Source organism: Phacochoerus africanus, chromosome 5 (genome assembly GCF_016906955.1).
Source record: "Phacochoerus africanus isolate WHEZ1 chromosome 5, ROS_Pafr_v1, whole genome shotgun sequence".
In the NCBI taxonomy this organism is placed as follows: Eukaryota; Metazoa; Chordata; class Mammalia; order Artiodactyla; family Suidae; genus Phacochoerus; species Phacochoerus africanus.
Window position 1 is genome coordinate 59410233 of NC_062548.1, and position 22291 is coordinate 59432523.

The 22291-nt window shown below is 44.4% G+C and overlaps 1 protein-coding gene across 7 annotated transcripts in view; it reads left to right on the forward strand.

The window, feature by feature from the left end:
• Positions 1-22291, forward strand: part of CRACDL (CRACD like) — a 138794-nt gene that overhangs the window by 87510 nt on the left and 28993 nt on the right. For all 7 annotated transcript variants that reach the window (XM_047781477.1, XM_047781476.1, XM_047781474.1 and 4 more), the window contains 3 exons: positions 10797-10965; positions 17015-17150; positions 17499-17663. In XM_047781477.1, the coding sequence (XP_047637433.1) occupies positions 10797-10965; positions 17015-17150; positions 17499-17663 (470 nt within the window). The remainder of the gene's footprint in view (positions 1-10796; positions 10966-17014; positions 17151-17498; positions 17664-22291) is intronic.

Here is a 22291-nt window from a genome sequence, read left to right on the forward strand (position 1 = left end):
GGTGTACAACCATCATCATAGCCAAATTTTACTGTATTTCCCTCCCAAACCCTCAGATATTACTTTCATTAAAGACTTTATTTCACGTGTTAAAGATAGATTGTCCTGATTATTCCATATTAGAATTACTTTTCTTCTGTCACATTGCAGTGGTTAACCAAATAAACCTAAACATAAGGTAAGGCTTTAAAAATTAACCCTTAGAGGGAGTTCTCGTCATGGTGCAGCGGAAACAAATCTGACTAGGAACCATGAGGTTTTGGGTTCGATCCTGACCTCGCTCAGTGGGTTAAGGATTTGGCGTTGCCATGAGTTGTGGTATAGGTCACAGACACAGCTCAGATCTGGCGTTGCTGTGGCTCTGACTTGGGCCGGCAGCTATAGCTCTGATTGGAACCCTAGCCTGGGAACCTCCATGTGTCTTGGGTATGGCCTCAAAAAGGTAAAAGACAAAAAAAACTTTAAAAATTTAAAAAATAACCCTTAGAGCAAATGGCATTTTGAAATCTATGATATTTGGGGACACTGAGTTATTACTGACTTGAATCAAGAAAAAAGCATTTGAAGAAGTATTTCATTATCCTGAAACAACCTCGATAAAGGCTGGTTTGGGATACTTACAGAGAATACGTACATGAAGAATCAACTTTTAAAAAGAAAGAGAAACTATGTATTATTTTTTCAAGTAATAGTGAGCTAAGTTATACAGACCCACCCCCTCCCATGTAAAATATAAATCCTAGATAAGAACATTAAAAAATATATATATATATATATGTATTTTAAAAAGGAAGACATGGAGTTCCTGCCATGGCTCAGTGGTAATGAACTTGACTAGTATCCATAAAGATGCAGGTTTGATCCCTGGCCTCGCTTGGTGGGTTAAGGATCCGGTGTTGCCGTGAGCTGTGGTGTAGTTTGTAGATGTGGCTTGGATCCCACATTGCGGTGGCTGTAGGGTAGGCCGGCAGGTGCAACTCCCATTCGACCCCTAGCCTAGGAACTTATATATGCTGAAAGTGCGGCCTTAAGAAAAAAACAAAAAGAGATGAAGTCAGCCATCAGGGTGATGCCTCTACAAGCCAAGGAACCCCAAAGGTTGCTGGCAAACCACCAAGTTAGGGGAGAAACATGTAATAGATTTCTCCATCATGACCCTTCGAAAGAACTAACCACACCAGCAACACCTTGATCTCAGACTTCTGGCCTCCAGAACTGAGACAATACAATTCTGTTGTTTAAGCCACTGAATGTGTGGTACTTTGTTAGGGCTGCCCTAGCAAACCAACACACAGCAGAAACAAGAGAAACAGACACACAAAGGCATCAAATATCAGAATTACCAAGTACATGCTATAAAACAACCATGCTTACGATGTTTGAAGATAATGCGAGTTTGAAAATATCTGGAAAGAGCAAAGAACTATAAAAAGTGGTATAGGAGTTCCCCTCATGGCTCAGCAGTTAACGAACCCAACTAGTATCCATGAGGGACACGGGTTTGATCCCTGGCCTCATTCAGTGGGTTAAGGATCTGGCTTTGCCATGAGCTGTGGTATAGGTCAGAGATGTGGCTCGGATCCTGCATTGCTGCGGCTGTGGTGTAGGCCGGCAGCTACAGCTCTGATTCGACCCCTACCCCTGGGAACTTCCATATGCTGGCCCTAAAATAGCAATTAAAAAAAAAGTGGTACAGCCAGTGCTATAAGACAAAAGAAAAAAATAAAAGGGAGAAAGAAGAAATAAAACTCTCTCTCTTTGCAGATGCCATGATTATACAAAATATCAAAAACTATCTAGAACTCTTAAGCCCTTTTAGCAAGATGGCAAGATACAAGGTCAATATACAAAAATCAGTTGTATTTCAATATAACTAGCAATGAACAATTGAAGAGTAGAAATTTTGAAATATACTATTTATAATAGCATCTATCCAAAGAAATACTTAGGTGTGAATGTAAGAATATATATGTAGAATCCATATATTGAAAATACAAATACTTGTTTATAGAAATCAGTGAAGACCTAAATACATAGAGTGATATACTACATGTTATGGACCGAAGGTTTGTGTCCCCCCAAAATCCATGTGTTAAATGTTAAACCCCCAAAGTGATTATATTTAGATGGGGGGGCCTCTGGAAGGTAGTTGGGTCGTGAGGGTAAAGCCATCATGAATGGAATTAGTGCCCTTATAATTAGTGCCCTTATATGAAGATGCCAGAGAGCTAAGTGCTTTCTGCCATATGGTGACGCAACAAGAAACCATATCTAAAAACCTGTCAGAGAGCCCTCAGCAGAACCCCACCAGGTTTGCACCCTGATCTCAAAGTCCCAGCCTCCACAACAGTGAGAAATAAATTCCTGTCATTTATAAGCCACCAAGTCCATGGTGCTTTATTATAGCATCCCGAATGGACGAAGACACCATGCTTGTGGACTGGAAGACTCAGGGTTGCTAAGAGGCAGTTCTCCCCAAGTTGAGCTGCAGAATGGTAGGTGTGTCGGTACTTGTGGGGCAGAGTGTATTGTTTATAAGTCAGCCACGGAAGAGGCAGGATGCAGTGGGTTGAAGATTCTGTAGCAAGAATCTTCCAGCTGAGGGAACCAGAACCTGTCCACAACCCATCCACATGCTGTAGTACACACCCGAGTTCATCAAGGACAGAAGATCCTCTATTCTGAACCTTGCCCTCTGTACTCTTCATCTGGCAGTTGCTGTCCTCAGTAATAAACTGGTAATCTAGCAAGTGGGGAAAAAAAGAGTATTGGCCAGTAATCATTTATATGATTTCCATGGAAAGCCAAAGATTTTTTTTTTTTTTTTAAATTTCGGAAAAAGCCAAATCCATAAGAATGCTATGGTAATGATTTGTTTTGAAAGAATCTGGTGGGGAGGGGGAGGAATAAAAATGAAACCATCAAAATCCTAACAGGATATTTTTCCAGTATTGACAAGCTGATTCTAAAATTTACATGAAAAAGCAAAAGAAGTAGAAGAGTGAAACAGTTTTGAAAAAGAACAAAGTTGGCAGACTCACATTATCTGCCCTCAAGACGTCCTGTAAAGCTGTAATAATTAATCCAGTGTGGTATCAATGAAAGAAAGGATGGATGCATAGAGATAGGATAGAAGAGAGCCCTGACATAGATGTATTCAAACATAGCCAATTGATTTTTGACGAAGATACAGTGGTAACTGTCTTTTTAACAAATGGTACTAGAGCAATCAGAAATGCATCTGTAAAAAAATGAATTGGCCTATACCTCAGTGAGCACACAAAAATTAGATGCAAACTGTACATTTAGAATGGATAAGCAATGAGGTCCTACTGTACAGCACAGGAAACTATATCCAATCTCTTGGGATAGAACGTGATGGAAGATAGTATCAGAAAAAGAATGTATATTTATGTATGGCTGGGTCACTTTGCTATACAGCAGAAATGGACAAAACACTGTAAATCAACTATACGCTAATAAAAAATAAAAAATATCATAGGCATAAATGTAACACTATATAAAACCTTCAAAAGAAAACAAAGTATTTGTGACCTAGGATTAGATAAGAGTTCTTAAATATCACACCTCAACCCCTCAGAGAAAAAATGGATAAATTGGACTTTATCAAAATTAAAAACTTTTTCTGTGAAAGACATTATTAAGAACATGAAAAGACAGGTCACAGACTGAGAGAAAATATTTGTAGATCACATTTGACAAGGGACTTGTATTTAGAATTCTCAAAATTCATTAGTAAGAAAACTAACAACCCAATTAAAAATAGGCATAGGGTTTTTCAAGATGCTTTACTTAAGAAGATAGACAGATGGGAGTTCCCTGGTGGCCTAGTGGTTAGGACTGGGTGCTTTTACTGCTTCGGCCTGGGTTCAGTCTCTGGTCTGGGAGCTGAGACTCCACATCAGGCCACTACATGCTGCAGCCAAGAAGAAGAAACACAGTTGGCAAAGAAGTAAACGAAAAAGTGCTCAGCATCAGTAGTCACTAGTGGAGTTCCCTTCGTGCTCAGCAGAAATGAATCTGACAAGCATCCATGAGGACACAGGTTTGATCCCCGGCCTTGCTCAGTGGCTTAAGGATCCAGTGTTGCCATGAGCTGTGGTGTAGGTCGCAGATGCAGCTCGGATCTGGTGTTGCTGTGGCTGTGGTGCAGGCCGGCAGCTATATCTCTGATTTGACCACTAGCCTGGGAACCTCCATATGCCGCGGTTGTGGCCCTAAAAGACAAAAAACAAACAAACAAACAAAAAACAGTCACTAGTTAACGCAAATTAAAACTACAACAAGATACCACTATGTGCCTATTTGAATGGCAAAAACAACTATCTGACAATAACTAGTGCTGGTGAGAATGCAGAGCAACTGGAACTTTTATATATTGCTGATGAAAATGCAAAATAGCCACTTTGGAAAGTATTTTATCAGCTTCTTACAAAATTAAACATACACTGAGTCTCTGACTTTCCAGTCCTACTCCTAGGTATTTACCCAAAAGAAAGGAAACCTCATGTTTACACAAAAGCCCATAGCAACGTTATTTTTGTTTATATGCATACATGGGACAGTACTCAGCTATACTAAGGACAAGCTATTGATTGACGTAACAGCCTGGCTGAGTCTCTAATGCATGGTGCTAAGTGGAAAAAGCCAGAATCAAAAGGAAGCATATTATATGAACTGATCCATATGACATATCTGGAAGAGACAAAACTATAAAAACAAAGAAGATGTCAGTGCTTTCCAGGGGTGAAAGATGGAGGAAGAGTTTGACTACAAAAGACAGCAATAGGAGTGATGTATCTTGATTTTTGGTGGTGATTATTCAACTCTGTATACACCAAAAAGAGTGAATTTTACTCAGGTGATTTTGTGTGTGTGTGTGGCCTGTGGAAATTTCTAGGCCAGGGATCCAACCTGTATGACCTGAGCCACAGCAGTGATAATACTAGATCCTTAACTGCTAGGCCATCAGGGAACTCCTTACTGATGCTATTTTTAAAACAACTTTTTTTTTTTCTTTTTTCAGGGCCACACCCATGGCATATGGAGGTTCCCAGGTTAAGGGTCCAATCAGAATTGTAGCTGCCGGCCTACGCCAGAGCCACAGCAATGTGGGATCCGAGCTGCATCTGAGACCTACACCACAGCTCACAGCAACACCAGATCCTTAACCCACTGATCAAGGCCAGAGATCAAACCCGCATCCCATGGATGGTAGTTGGGTTTGCTAACCACTGACCCATGATGGGTACTCCTAAAACAACTTTTAAATGTTGTACCAGATTTGAAAAACAAATCAAATGGATTTTTTAGAAATAAGTGAAGCTATGCAATTAAAAATTCAGTGCATGAGTTTAATAGCAGATTATATCAGCTCAGGATAAATCACAAGGCGTACAGAATGTATCATAGAGTCACAAAATGAAAAAAAGAGGAGAACTCAGAAATAGGACAAGAAGCATAGAGATCAGTGAAAGGGTGTAACAGACATTGGAGCTCCATCTCAGGAGAGGAGAGAGTACTTGTGAATTTTCTGGAATTGATTTTTAAAAATATGATCCAATCCACAGATTTAAGAAGCTGAATGAATCCCAAGAAGGATAAAACAAAGGAAACCCACACAGAACAAGAATATAGAAAACCCAAGACAAAATGAAAAATCTTAAAATTAGTCTGAGGGAAAAAAAAAAGGCAAATTACCTTCAAAGGAACAATAAACTGACTTCTCAACCCAACAGAAGCCATTAAGCAGTGAAATAATGTCTTTAGTATTATTTTATCAGTTTCTCACAAAAGTTTAACTATCAGCCTGGGTAAACGTTATACCCACGAAAATGATATTCCAAGAATGAAGGAGAAATAAAGGCATTTTCAGACAAACAAAAGCTGAATTTGTCACTAGGAGACCATCACTAAAGTAGATTCTAAAGGAATCTGCCTTTAGGCAGAAGGAAGATTATCCTTATCAAGGGTCTGAACACGGGAAAGAATGACAAGCAAAGAAAATAAGAAACAAGCAGCCACATCTAAATGAACATGGACATGGAATAATGTCTTTTGGATTTTTAAAGATCAGAATGAAAGTAATAGGGCATAAAAATTAAAGCACTCTAGCTTACTCTAGCTTTCTTGTTTTGTCTCAGAATATGTTGTTTAGTTTCCAGGGTAACCCCCCAAAAAGCAGAGATAAAAGAGAGTTTACAAACTAGAAGCGGGAAGAAATTGAATAACCTTTTAAAGTCAGTTAATCCAAAGACAGGAAGAAAGGAGATTAAGAAAAACCACATAAGATGGTAGGCTTGTCTCTGTTAACCTATCAGCAATTAGTGTGTCAGTAGCTGACTGCATTAATCATTCCAGTTAGAAGTTAAAGACCAGGAATTCCTGTCATGGCTCAGTGGAAACAAATCTGACTAGTATCCATGAGGACACAGGTTTGATCCCTGGCCTTTCTCAGTGGGTTAAGGACCCGGCATTGCCCTGAGCCTCAGGGCAGTCAAAGATGCAGCTCAGATCTGGTGATACCGTGACTGTGTCTGTGGCATAGGCTGCCGGCTATAGCCCCAATTTGACCTCTAGCCTGGGAACCTTCAGATGCCCCAGGTTCAACCCTAAAAAAATAGATGTTAAAGACCATCAGGTTGGCTTTTTAAAACTCTAACTCTCTTAAATGTGAGGATTCAGAAGAGTTGAAGGTAAAAGGATAGGAAAACAAAAACAAAACAAAACAAAAAAAACAAAAACACCTTGCAAACACTGAGCCAAAGGAAGCTGGTATAGCTGTATTAATAACAGTCAAAGTTTAAGGTAAAAAGCATCACTAAAAAGAAAGGGAATCATTTTACAAAAGATTAACTTCCCCAGCAAGATATTAATGTTACCTTTCTATGACATTTACCAACATAAAGTCAAAAGTTATACAAAGTAGAAATTGACAGTGAAATTAAGATAAATCTATAGTCAGGGTCAGTTATTTTGTAATACATCTCCATCGGTAACTGATAGGACAAATTGTTAAAAATTTGGACAACACAATTAAGAAGAAAGAGGGCTTGTCCTAATTGATGTATACAGGACATTGAAGAAAGTACCATATTTTCAAGCACCCTAGGAACATTTAAAAATTTATGGTAAGCTGTAAAGCAAGGCTTGACAAATTTGAATGGATTCCAATTATACAGAGTATGTTTTGTGACCACAGTGCAGTTAAACCAGAGCTCAATGACAGAGATAATAAGAAAATCTCCAAGTGCTTGGATATTAAGACATACTTTTCTAAATAACCTATAGGTCCTAGTAGGGAATATAATGAAAATTAGAAAATGTTTTCAACCAAACAGTAAGGAAACTACATATCAAGACATATAGATAAAGCTAAAACAGATTTAGAGGGAAGTATATTGCCTTAAATGTGTGTATTATACAAACAGAAAGCCTAAAAATTAAGTAGCCAAGTATTCATCTCAAGATGTTTAAAAAGACAGCAAAACTAAACCTGAAGAAAGCAAGAGGAAGGAAAGAAAAACCAGAACAGAAATTAATACAATAAAAAAACAAACAGGGAGTTCCTGTTGGGGCTCAGCGGGTTACAAACCCAACTACTATCCATGAGGACTCAGGTTCGATCCCTGGCCTCGCTGAGTGGTTAAGGATCCAGCGTTGCTGCATGCCAACGTAGGTCGCAGACGTGGCTCGGATTGTTGCTATGGCTGTGGTATAGGCTGGCAGCTGTAGTTCCATTCCACCCCTAGCCTGGAACCTTCATATACCACAGGTTCAGCCCTAAACAGCAAAAACAAAACCAAAACCATTTAGTAAAGGGAATTAAAGCCAAACTTTAAGGCATATGAAGTTGACAAACCTTTAGTGTAATAGATCAAGGGAAAAAGGAGGTACAGATAATACCAAGGCTGAGAAAAGGCGGCTTTATTTTAAGTAGTATGAATGCTAAAATAATAAGAGGATGTTATTAATAACTATGCCAATACATTTGAAAATGTGGGGGGAAATAACTTCTAGAAAACTGAGACAATAAACTCAAGAAGTAGAAAACCTAAATAGTTCCTGTAACCATTAAAGACATTGAATGAAAAAGCCTAGCAGGTGGACATAAATAACACAAACAGGCCCCCAATGCACGACAAAGCAAATAGATGTGTCCAGCGGTGATGCACTCTAGGTCTTCATAGCCACTCTGTTTAACCCTGAAGCAGCATCTTCGTGAGGCTGCGTGTTTGTTCAGATGTTAGGGGTGCATACCTGGTTGTCGACCAGCCAAAGGCCGGATGGTGTCCTGGCAGATTCAGAAAATTCTTAAGGACTTTTCCAAATAATAAACTCTCTTTAAGAACCATCAGTTAACAACATAAAACATTCTGTGAAGGAAACTTCCACTGGGAGTTAAGGGAACCTGGCTGTAGAGCTCATTTCCTTTGGAGGCAGAAATTTGCTCCAAGGTAATGGAGGTTTGAATCCAAGTGTAGAGTCATCCTAAGTTCTCCACATTAAGGGCAGATCATGGAAGCTTCCCAAGGAGGGCTTTAAAATAAACAAAACATAAAGCTCCTGGTTCTTTCAAAAGGAAATCAGGGAGTTCTCTGGTGGTCTAGTGGGTGGGATTCAGCGCTTTCACTGCTGTGGCCTGGGATCAGTTCCTGGTCCGGGAACTGAGATCCCACATCAACCTGCTGCACACCACAGCCAAAATAATTAAATACATAAAATGTTCCATTGGCATTCTCGTGGCTCAGCAGAAACAAACCTGACTAGAATCCATGAAGATGCAGGTTCAATCCCTGGCCTCGATCAGTGGGTGAAGAATCTGATCTGGTGTTGCCATGAGCTGAGGTGTGGGATGCAGATGAGGTTGGGACCCTCTGTTGCTGTGGCTGTGGTGTAGGCCGGCAGCTGCAACTACAATTCAACCCCTAGCCTGGGAACCTTCATATGCCTCAGGCATGGTCCTAAAATAAAATAAAATGCTCCATTGCTTTAAAAAATTTTTTTTTAAAAAAGGACTTCAGCCTACAAAATAATTTACTAATAAAACAAATCAGGAGTTCCCGTCGTGGCGCAGTGGTTAAGGAATCCGACTAGGAACCATGAGGTTGCGGGTTCGGTCCCTGCCCTTGCTCAGTGGGTTAAGGATCCTGCGTTGCCGTGAGCTGTGGTGTAGGTTGCAGACGCGGCTCGGATCCCGCGTTGCTGTGGCTCTGGTGTAGGCCGGTGGCTACAGCTCCGATTCAACCCCTAGCCTGGGAACCTCCATATGCCACGGGAGCGGCCCAAGAAATAGCAACAACAACAACAACAACAACAAAAAAGACAAAAAGACAAAAAAAAAATCAGTTATTGGCAAATTTCCTGGGTAGATTAGATATCGCCCTGGTAATCTGTTTATCACATCCTTCTATTGTTAGTGTTCATAAATATTCAGAAGGAAAGAAATGAGCTTTGGTGAGCTGCTGAAATGGGGGGGCATATGATGGAATTTGGGGGTGAGAAGGGAATGTAAGAGAAGAAATTACAACATCTTTAAAAGCATGGATTCTAACAACCCAGGAAGCCTGGCAGGGTCGGGCCAGCGCTGCCACCACCATTTCATGGTTTTTCTCCACTAAAGTTGTTAGTGCATCACAGGGTTCAGCACTCCAGGAGCTCCACTGGCCTGAGAGGCTGGGCTTCCTCCAATTGTCTGTGGTCCCCACATCCAGGCTCAGTGAAGCACATATGAGGATTATTTTTGAAAAATAATTTGAGTTATCATCATGGCCTTTACCTCATCAGGATTCTTTTGCTTTTGACTGTGTATATTTTAGAGATTAAAACTTGATATCCTTTATACAATGGAATATTCCTCAGCCATTTAGAAAAAGGGGAAGAATGCGTGCTATGTACCATCATGCCAAATCTCAGAAGCAGTATATGCCCTGAAAGAAGCATACGCAAGAGCCTCTACTCTATGATTCCCTGCCACAGGATGTGCTGTATGAATTTGAGAATGGGCAAAGGAAATGCATGGCAATAGAAATAAGGAAAGTGGTTGCATCAAAACAGTAAACTCTTCGAGTTCCCTGGTGGCTCAGCGGGGGGTTAAGGACCTGGCATTGTCACTGCTGTGACAATGCCCAGGAATTTCCACATGCTGCAGGCTCAGCCAACAAAACAACAAAACAAAACAATAAACTCTTTAGGAATAAGTTTAACCAAAGAGGTGAAAGGTCTATTTATTTATTTTTTATTTGTCTTTCTGCTATTTCTTTGGGCCGCTCCTGCGGCATATGGAGGTTCCCAGGCTAGGGGTCTAATCGGAGCTGTAGCCCTCAGCCTACACCAGAGCCACAGCAACGTGGGATCCGAGCCGCGTCTGCAACCTACACCACAGCTCACGGCAACGCCGGATCGTTAACCCACTGAGCAAGGGCAGGGACCGAACCCGCAACCTCATGGTTCCTAGTCGGATTCCTTAACCACTGCGCCACCATGGGAACTCCTGAAAGATCTATTAAATAGGGTTGATTTCAAGTGGGAGGAGAATTATTTGTGCTTTGATTATTCTGTGATCGTGCTCCAAAGCTTTCTTGGTTCTTTTATCCAATGTTCAGAATAAACAGAAATCAAGATTGGTTTCCAGGTACACCGTGTGCTTCACGTCCTGTAGGGTGGAAGGACTTTTCAGGAGCGAGTGGTTGATGCACAGACAGAAATCTCACTTTCCTGCTCACGCGCATCTGGTGCATGTTTGGTAAATGCTCACACACAGTCTTTCTGCATAGGAAAGAAAAAGTCCAAATTCAAAACGTTTAAGAAGTTCTTCGGGAAGAAGAAGAGGAAGGAATCGCCTTCTTCCACAGGAAGCAGCACCTGGAAACAAAGTCAGGTGAAGAACGAGGTCATTGCCGTAGAGTCAGGGCCAGCCGGCTGCGACTCAGAGGATGAGCTGGAGTAAGTTGCCTTTTTCACCCTTCAGGCTTGTGTGTTCCAAGGAGCCGGCCGGGGGCCGGGGGCGGGGGGGAAGGGGGGCAGGAGACCTCAAGTACACAGGCTCGTTGTCATGGTAACGCAGTGACCCTCTGAGCCAACTTTATGCTTTAGTCATAGTATTGGAATTTCTTCTGTAGAAGTGGTGTTTTCTGTCTGTTTGTACATAAGGATGGAGAAAGTTGGTGAAGGGAAATATTATGAGGTATCTGTTATGTGCCGGGTGTGTAAATATTAAAAATCTTCAATAACTCTGGGAGAGGAGGTCAGGTATATCATTTTGTAAATGAGCAAACCAAGCTTTGGAGACATTTTGGAACATTTACCCCCATGTCCTACAGCTGGAAGTGGAACGATTAGGATGCAATCCTTGTTTTAATTTGACTTAAAACTCTCTTGAGGACCTGGATACTATACCAGAAAAATACATCTCTCTAAGCCTGGAATCCTGAGTAACCTAAGAAAATGTTCCATTTGAGAGAGAGGGGGGCGTGAGGGGAAGGATCCCTGCTGTTCTGTCTTGGAAAAATTATCCAAAAATATTGTTAGGAAGAACAGAATCAGTAGGCATGAAATATGAGAAAAGCTAATGAGGAAGTCCTTATTTTTGTAACTTGGATTTCATCAAAATATAGTTACAATACATATGCTTTCATTATTGGAGCAGTTATTTACCCACGGCATATGGACGTTCCCAGGTCAGGGATTGAATCCAAGCCACAGCTGTGACCTCGCCACAGATGCAGCAGTGCTGGATCCTTTAACCCACTGAGCCTGGCTGGGGATTGAACCAGTGCCTCTGCAGCAACCTGAGCTACTGCAGTCGGATTCTTAACTCACTGTGCTGTGGCGGGAACTCCACAATGACAGCTTTTATATTTTCTTTTCTTTTCTTTTCTTTTCTTTTTCTTTTTTGGCCATGCCTGCAGCATGCAGAGGTGCCATGGCCAGGGATTGAACCTGAGCCATAGCAGGGACAACACTGGGTCTTTAAACCACTGAGCTCTCAGGGAGCTCTCTGTATTTTCTTTAGAACAAAGTCAGCACCTTAATTTGAAGATAAAACTCTTCAGGGGGCACAAGGACCCCAGGGCTTGGGAAACAGACCTCAGAGATGGGCTTCAGCATCCTACGGAGGGAGTCTCTCTCCTCCCGCCTCTGCATCTCCCCGCCCTGATGGAGTAGAAATTACACTGCCCACTTGGTGGCACCAAACGACCAATGAGGAGAGATTTGAGTTTTTCCTTTCAGATTTTTTTTTTTTTCCTGGTGCTGACAGGGACCAGACAGGACCCACCGGGTACTTTGTGAAGAGCAGAGAGTACTGGCTATACATGCATTTTTTAGGCAGCTCCAAACTCTTGGGGAGCAAGACATTATCATTTAATAGAGCTCACTGTTAAATGTCCTCCCTGGGAAATGATGGCACTTGTCCCCACCCGCCTCCCCACCCTATCCCCCCACCCCTGGTCTCTTGACCATAACACTCAGCGGCCCCTTCAGCCAGCAAGCAAGAGCACAGCAGGAGGGCTGGGCGGGGCTGAAATGCCCTGTCCGCTTGTCCATCTCCTCTCTATCACCAGAGCCCATGGACAGTGGGGACAGTGCCCTTTTCATGTCTATGTTCCCAGTACCTGGCAGGGCCAGCTCCTTAATTACTGGTAAGTTTGCTGGAGTGAGCTGGGGTGGGGTAGTATGAGGCCCAGGAATTGCAGATAATGTTCTTAGCAGAGATGAAACAAGATCCCTTCTTCTTGTTTCTGTTCTCCCCACCCTCAGCTTTGCTGAGAGATAATTGCCATATGACATTGTGGGAGTTTTAAGGTGTTAATTTAATACACTTCCAGGCAGCAAAACGATGACCCTCGTAGCATCAGCTAATACCTGCATCGTGTCACTTAATTACTTTTTTGTGTGTGCCTGATGAGAACATTGAAGATCTACTCTCTCAGTAATTGTCAAGTATATAATGCAGTGTTATCAACGACAGTCTCTGTGCTATAGATCCTCAGAGCTTATCCATCTTATACCTGGAAGTTTTTACCCTTTGACCAGCATCTCCCCATTCCCCACCCCCGCAGCCTTTGGTAGCCATCTTTCTACTCTCTGTGTCTCTGAGTTCAGCTTTCTCTAGAGGGCAGATGTAAGGGAGATCATAGCTTTCTGTGTCCAACTTATCTCACATAGCATAACTCCTTCAAGGTCCAGCCACGTGGTTGAAAATGACAGATGTCCTTTGTTCTCATGCCTAAATAATATCCCATTGTATATGTGCACCACATCTGCCTTATCCATGCCCCCGTTAAATTGCTTCCATGTTTTAGCTGTTGTGAATCATGCCACAGTGGATATAGGGGTGCAGATACCCCTTCAAGATCCTGTTTTCCTTTCCTTCAGACAAACACCCAGAAGTGGAATTGTTGCATCATGTAGGAGTTCCATTTTTAATTTTTTGAGGAACCTCTGCACTGTGGAGGAGCGACTGCCCCAAATCACATAGTGACTGCCCCAAATCTCATGCCCACTAACAGTGCAAAAGGGTTTCCTTTTCCACACATCAACACTAAGGGATGAGTCGGGCTTTTTGTTTCTTTTCTTTTTTCTTGAATATCATTGTGTATGCATCCATTTTTATGTATTTGATTTGCTTTAACCCATGGCGGTCTTTATTCATTTTTATTCTCACACTGCCCCATCATAGGCTATGGAGAGTCACTTCAGATTACCTCCTGGGTCCTTTTGACATAACCCCATTTGTCTCTGAAAGGTTCTTTGCTTTCTTACACAATGAGAAATCCCAGGTTATTTTGCACATTTCCTACCCTTTTTTCCCTTTTTTGGCCACCCCGCAGCATATGGAGTTCCCAGGCCAGGGATCAGATTCAAGCTGCAGTTGCCACCTAAGCCACAGCTGCAGCAACTTCAGATCCTTAACCCAGTGTGCCAGGCCAGGGATCAAACCTGCATCACAGTGTTCCTAAGACACCGCCCATTCCACTGTGGCACATCGGGAACTCCTTATCCTAGCCCTTTGATCAGCCATTTCTTCACAGATTCCTTTTAGTGTGAAATGGTTTTTAGAGACCACAATTTGGCTGCCAGAGGGGGTGATTGCAAGTTGGCTGTCTTGCTTCTAGACCTTTCCAGTATATATAACTAGAAAATATAGGGGTTTTTTTTTTGAGACAAAAGTAAGTCATTAATTCACTGACATTTCCAGTTCAGATTTCATTGGACAACATTTTTACTTCCTTGATTATCTGTTTGAATTCACTTTTCTCTTGTACTAGAAATCTTGGTTCCTAATGATACTAACAAAATTCTTTACTTTTGTCATTATACAGTATATTTATAATAATTTCACTACCCCCTTTTCTCACTCAGAAGTTACACCCTATAAAATTGTTTTGCACTTTTTATTTTTATTTATTTATTTATTTGCTTATTTATTTTGTCTTTTTAGGGCCAGACCTGTGCCACACAGAAGTCCCCAGGCTAGGGGACCAATCTGAGCTACAGCTGCTGGCCTATACCACAGCCACAGCAATGCCAGATTGGAGCCATGTCTGCAACCTACATTACAGCTCATGGCAACGCCATATCCCCAACCTACTGAGTGATGCCAGGGATCGAACCTGCAATCTCATGGTTCCCAGTCGGATTCATTTCTGCTACGCCATGATGGGAACTCCTGTTTTGCACTTTTTAAAATAGATATTGCTACTGATATAAAACTACCAAGTACAAGTTGCCGTCTTGGTGTTTTTCAATTTTAGAATTTCTCCCATTGTGGATGCGGAGTCAAAAGTCACTTGGATGTCGAGTTAAAGTCACTTGAAATCATTCTTTTCTCTGTGTGCTTATTCCACCAACCTGATATAAAATTAGGCTCATTTGTTTCCGGTTGTTTTCTAGTTTTTGAGATTGATTTCTCTTTTTGTTTGATTTTTGTCTCTTAACTATGCAAAATGTTTATATAGCTTCAAAGACAAAATTGTAAACGTAAGTAAATACTTTGGCACTCTGTCTCCCCGTCTTGCTCTGTCCGTCCCCTTCAAAGAGACTATTTTTTAATGATTTTTATTTTTTCCGTTCTAGCTGGTTTACAGTGTTCTGTCAGTTTTCTATTGTACAGCAAATTGACCCAGTCACACATACATATATACATTCTTTTTCCGAAATCACCCTCCATCATGCTCCATTACAAATGACTAGATATATCCAGCTCCCTGTGCTATACAGCAGGATTGCATTGCTTAAAAGGCAATAATTTGCATCTGTTAACTCCAAGCCCCAGTCCATCCCAATCCCTCCCCCTCCCCCTTGGCAACCACAAGTCTGTTCTCCAAGTCCATTAGTTTTTTTTCTGTGGAAAGGTTCATTTGTGCCATATATTAGATTCCAGATATAAGTGATATCATATTGTATTTGTTTTTCAGAGAGACTCTTTTTATTCATTTGTTCCTTATCCATCTATTTTTTTTTTAAATATAAGCAAACATACCCTCTCCTGTCTGTCCCCTCTTTCCAACCCAGAGCTAACACACATAAACACCGTTCTGCCCTCTTTTCATTTTCCACGTGGGAGAGTCTGGTGCTGCCCATGCACAGGGCCCCTTCTCACCCGTGTGATCAGCTGCAGAGCCTTTATTATGGATGCCCTATAGTTGATTCAGGTATCTGATGAGGAACAGGTGGGCTGTTTCCAGTCTTTTGCATCTATAAATGTTGCTGTAGTCAATGGCCTTGAGCACACAACATTTGGGGCCTTTGCCAGGGTGTCTTTGCAGAGGCCTTTTCGTCTCAACTTGTAGTTACACCCAGAGTGGAGGTGTCTGGGCTGTGACTGTGGTTTCTGAAGGTTGTGGCCATGGGCTGCCCGCTATGAGAGGAAAGCCTAGACTTGCATGTTGTCTTTGTGGTGAGAGATGCCCTGGGTAGGGAGGACCTCCTGGTTCTTGAATTCAACCTCCCAGAAATGTGAGGACACACTCCATTCTGGGAGCTGAGGTTCCCCACTTGCAGACGTACTACAGGGGGCTAGAAAGAAGTTGAGAACATCACTAACCAACACAGTGGGACTTGCAATGGAGGAGGGTCACACCTGGGAGTCCCTAATGCCTCACAGTATGCTGAGGGCTGGGGCTGGGATGGTGCAGAGGGTGGGCTGGGGCGGGGGAGGGTGCAGGGGATGGCAGCGTTTGTGGGATGGGTTTTCCTTCCTTTATCATAGTGTCTCAGTCACCTCCTTCCACCTATTGTTCAGGCCACCATCCCCACTAGGAAAGTGACAGCTAACTGCAACATCCTCCTAGGATGTTTTGCAAATGGCCTGTGGGTTCAGTTCCCAATTGGAGCCTAGAGCTCAGACCCGGGTAAAGGGCTAGGATAGTGATGCCAGAAGGACCGCCAGGACCTCGGCACATGGGCTGGGTTACACAGATATCAGGCAGCGAGAGGAGGGTGTGGCTTTGCACGTTTGCGATCCTCATGTCAAACCCAGCCGTGGAGATGCGTGTTGGACCACTCTGTGAGGATGTCTCGCTCAGGCAGGCCCTCAGCCTGCTGAGCAGACACAGCCTCCAGCCCACTGAGGGGGCTGCATGTTTGTCCACAAGGAAGGACCTACCTCACACTCCCCGGGCATCCACAGCATCTCTACGCAGCCCGCCAGCACCACCCCAACCCCAGGTCCCCTGCCAGCCCTTCTTTTTTGCATGTCTGCTGTCTCAGAACTCACACCTCGGCAGACCTTGGTTTTCCCATTCACGAGAGGAATTCACACAACCTCCAGATCTGTTAGGAAAACTCCTGTCTCCGCAAAGCTCCTTGTAGTTGACCTTGACTGTGATATTTGACAAGATGAACCGAAGTCAGAAGCCATTACAAAATGAAGGCAGCCGAAGGCTTGTTGTACAATGTGCTGTTAACCTGCATTCCCTGTGTTCACCCTGAGCGTCCCCACCCCACGACCCCGGGGAGAGCCTAGTGTCACATGCCTCTTTTATCCTAGGGAGTCAAGGGGTGCGCTGGGCAGCCGGGCCCTCTCGCACGACAGTATTTTCATTCCTGAGTCGGGACAAGACCCTACTCGGCCTGTGAGGGTTTTTTCCCAAGAAAACGTGTGTGACCGGATTAAAGCTCTGCAGGTAAACTTACCCTTGGCCTTGACCCCGGGTGTGTATGCCGGATATGGGTGGGGAAGTCCTCCGGTGATTTCTGCTGGGCTCGCTTAGTGTCTTTTCAGTTCTAAGTGCACACATGTCACAGCTCTCCCGAGGCTTGCCCAGTTTGTTACAGCTGGACCATGTCACCTTCTCAGTGATAGCCACTCATCTTCACAATAACACCAAGAGAGCTGGTGGCAGACATCTATGCAGTTCAGTTCCCTGCCCTGGCCTTGAAAATAGCTCCTGCGTGAATGCAACGCAATGGGAGGATTTGTTGAGAGAGGTCGCGAATGAAAACCACAGCACATGTTCTTTATTCCAATCCAGTTAAAAATACAGTGTAATGTGAAAATGGGGCCACCACCTCCTCCGGGGAGCCTTCCAGCCAAGCGGGGAGAGGATGCCGGCATGAGCTCTGAGGACGACGGTCTGCCCAGGAGCCCCCCCGAGATGTCCCTGCTGCATGACCTGGGTCCTGGCACCACCATAAAGGCAAGTGCAGCCCCCCCCCCCCGCCCCCCCGCCAGCGTCTCCGTCCACACCCCCCACAGAGGGCAGCCAGGGACCCTGCTGGCCCCGGTGAATTCCCCTAAGGTTCCCGTGGCTGGGTCATGGTCAGTGCCACTAGAAGGCATCCCACGGGGTCACCAGAACCCGCCGTCAGCCCTCAGGCTGTGTGGATTTTCATTCTTTGAGCAGAAATTCAGGTCTGGTTAGGAGATACGGTTTGGATAACATTTTTCATGGCAGTTAGAGGTCTGATACAATCACCATGATACCTCGTTTTTCCTGCCTGAGTGGATGACCAGACCAGGTGTCTGACCTAAACGAAGGAGAACAGCTCTGATCTGTTGTCTGTCATCATGACCTTTGGCTGAAGGGGGAGGGGGCCGGGAACACCCTTGACTTCATCTAGGCTCCCATAGCCAAGTTTAGGACGATGAGAACTTACTGGTTTAGGGGTGGGAATGTGAGGCATGGCGCTGATAGATGGCAACAGGGAAAGTTTGACAAGAAGGTGGGGGGTTTCTGACCTCAGCAGGGTGGGGAGCTGATCCCAGAAGGCACCCTCCCCCTTTGCCGTCCAGGAAGAGGACTTAAGCTTTTTTGTGTATAAACAGTGAGGTTCCTGGTGCCACCATTATGATAAAATATGTATCATTTATGAACCCAAGTACAGAAAGGATAAAGCAGATGGTCATTTTCCCCCTGCAGACGAGCCTCGCTGTGGGGTGGATGGAGTTGGAGTTATTGGTATCCTGGTCTGTTCGTGGAGCTCCCGCCCCACCCCCCTTGGTGTGCCCTGGCCGAGGGCCATGCTCAGAGAAGCCCTGCAGATTCTGGGCTGCTCAGAAACATATTCTGGGGTCACTTTGACTCCCACATCCGGAAGCCCCCCTGCAAAGGTGGGAGAAGGGGTTTTTACCTGACTCAGGTGCAGTTTTGGGTTCCCAGAGCACCACGGACGGAAGGCAGAGGAAAGGGTGTGGTGTGGCCCAGGGTGAACACGCCCAGGAAGGGGGTTCCTGCACCGCAAGCTAGAGAGGGACTCCCTCGAGAATGCGGTCTTCAGGGTCCAGGGGCCGGTCAGAGGCCTGGGCCACCCAACCCCTCTCCCACCTCACCAAGAAGGCGGAGAAGATGAGGAGGAAGGTGGCCCTTTGCCTGGACTCAGGCCCCCCCTGCACCCCTAACACCTTCACACACTGAAGGGGGAAGCTGACAGGCTGATGGCTGTCTAGGGTGTCATCGTCATGTGACACGCACATCTTTGCAGCCTCAAGGGCAGATGTGACTTTGTGTGTCATGGGCCATGTGGTCGGGGACGTCTCTGTGAGCCATAGTTAACGGACTCACCCTCATCCGTCCCCGACCCCGACCCGGTTCTCTGACTCCCCCAGCATCGTGGACCTCTGCCTTTAGCTGGAACAGATGGTACAGGAGAGCCAGTAGCTTCTAAGTCTGTTTGCTAAAGCATGAGCCCAGCTCCAAACCTGCAAAGCACCGTGATGCCCAGACTCCACAGTCAGCACCTGGGAGCCACGCATACGGGCTCACTGTGTCCTTCTCAACCTCCCTCCTTTGCTGTGAAGTTATTTTTTTTTCAAGGTTCTTGAGATTTTTATCAATTATTGGGCAATAGGAACAATCCTCTAGCTTCATAGGAAACCAAAAGTAAGCCTTTCTAAGACTTAAAAAATATGATCTTTATCATCATGGTTTTGAAGGTACAGTGTCTGTATTTGGCACCCTGAAAGTTTTGGGGGTACAGAAGGGCAATTGAGAAGGGGAAACAATACACCCTTTAAAATGTGTTTATATAACACATGGTATTTGATATAATGGCACCTTAAACCCCAAAAGGGTGGGATTGTGGGCTGATTTCCTTTTCCTGTTGTGACACCTTTTGCTGGCTACATACTTGAACAGAGAAACATAATGAAGATTATTATGAAAAAAAGGTATTCAGTAACAAGTATTTGATGACACTGACAAGGTGACATATCCTGATGGAATGAGTTTTTCAGGAAATTCAGGGAATTATTTTTATTTTATTTTTTTATTTATTTATCTTTTGTTCTTTTAGGGCTGCACCCATGGCACATGGAGGTTCCCAGGCTAGGGTTTGAATCAGAGGTGTAGCCACCAGCCTACACCACAGTCACAGCAATGCCGGATCCTTAATCCACTGAGCAAAGTCAGGGATTGAACCTGAATCCTCATGGATACTAGTTGGGTTCGTTAACCACTGAGCCACGATGGGAACTCTGTATTTTTCAGAAAAATTTCACCGTCACATGAGGTAGCAACTGTGATGAAATGGGTTTAGTGATGTTTAAGGTAAAATTACACCTCAGAGGTCCTTGTCTAGGTTTTCTGCCCTTAAGTAGGAAACACGGGATAGTGGGTGGCAAAGGGACAGGTCTGACTTGCTCTGGATGATGAGGGAACTGGGAGCCAGCACAGCTCTGGTGGCAAAAGGTGACGTACCCACCACTGCAGACAAGGCTCTGGGCTGGATCCGTCATCTCTGGGATCTGTGTCCCCAGAGGACTTGGAGGGGATTGGGTGGGATCCGGCAAGTCTGTGTCCCATCCACCCTCCCCCGACCAGACCTGCCCACCCCCCACTCCATCCCCATGTGCTGCCTTCTAGCGCCTCCTCAGTGGCGGGGCATCTCTTTTTGAGGACAAACAGGGTAAACAGCTGTCATCCAGGGTCACCCCATGCAAGCCTCTGAATCTCAGGCTACTTTCTCAGGACTCTGAGAGTCATATTCCCCCAACAAAGGGCCACTTGTTAGACTTTTTTTTAAAATGATTTTAATTTTTTCCATTATAGTTGATTTACAGTGTTGTCAGTTTCTACTGTACAGCAAAGTTACCCGTCATACATACATATATATATATATATATATACACACACACACACACACACATTCTTTTTCTTGCATTATCCTCCATCATGCTCTATCACAAGTGACTGGATATAGTTTCCTGTGCTATATCTCATTGCTTAACCAGGATCTCATTGCTTATCCACTCCAAAGGCAATAGTTTGCTTCTATTAACCCTAGACTCCCAGTCCATCCCACTCCCTCCCCTTCCCCCTTGGCAACCACAAGTCTCTTCTCCAAGTCCATGAATTTCTTGTCTATGGGAAGGTTCCTTTGTGATATCCTAAGTGATATCCTATGGTATTTGTCTTTCTCTTTCTGACTTACTTCACTTAGTATGAGAGTCACTTGTTAGACTTTTAAATCATCCACTTCCAGAATCACCCAGAAGCACAGATTCCAGGAAAATGGGGGCGGGGGCTGGGAGCACACAATGCAAACATGAACTCCAGATGCCACTGTCCAGCAGATAAACACTCAGGTCAGCTTCCTCCCCCCGGACCTCACCCCGCCTCACATGATTGCTTCATTGATCAAAGATGGAACAGGATTCTCCTCTTTGGGGAAGGTGTTGGGGTTTCCAGGCCCCAAGGACTCTTAGAATCACAGCTCAGACAGAAGCAAGTGTCAGGTTCCCTTGAGGGAAGACCGGCCGTGACAGCCAAGGCAGGGGACAGAGGCCGTTGTTCAGCATCAGGGACATTCACCTTCTCCCCAGGCCCCTCAGCTTAGGGGCCAGAGTGGGCCTGAGCCCAGGACATTTGCTAGATGGTGCAGATGCACAGGGGTGGGGGGTACCCCAAATGGAGAGGAGGCAGGGAATGTTTGTCCTTTGGGTTTGTAGAGGGTGACCCGAGGCCATGCTGTCACACAGATGAATTCATTTGTATGCATGGAGCACCGCATTTGCAAAGCAGCTCAGCTTGTCAGTTCACAGGTGTCCCAAAGAGTAAAGAAAACAAAACCCAGGGCCTTGCCCAGTGTGGATATCCATTGTCTCTCCAGACAGGGGGGGGGGAAATGAATGATTCTGTATGATTTTAAATGGACCCATCTTGCTGTGACCCTTAAGGAGGACTCCCTGGGGAAGGGGTTACCTGGGCAACGGCAAGTGACTTTCTGAGTCATCAGCTATGACAGTAGATGCCAAAGCCACAGGCACAGAAGGAGTCATGGCCAGGAGTCCTGGGGTTTATTTTTAAAATACTTGTTCTTGTTTATTCCCGTAAAACCTGAGTCACTAAAACAACTAAAAGAGATTATATTCACTTAGAACCCATTTCAGTCATTGTCTTCTCCCACTCAACAGGAATAAACGTGTACTTGCATTAGAAAATATGAGGTGGGGAGTTCCCACTGTGGCGCAGTGGGTTAAGAATTCAACTGCAGTGGCTTGGGGTGCTGCAAAGACTTGGGTTTGATCCCTGACCCAGAGTAGGTTGTAGCTGTGGCTCAGATTCAGTCCCTGGCCTGGGAACTTCCATATGCTGTGGATGTGGCCATAAAAAGGAAGGAAAGAAGGGAGAGAGGAAGGGAGGGAGGGAGGAAATAGCCAGTGATGGTGAGGATGTGGAGGGGTTGGTACCCAGGGCACACTTGGCAGGGATGTAGAACGGTGCAGTCGCTGTGGAAATCGGTATGACATTTCCTCAAAAAACTGAACTTATGCTTATCTTATGATGTAGCAATTTCACTTCTGGGTTAGACCCCAAAGAATTGAAAC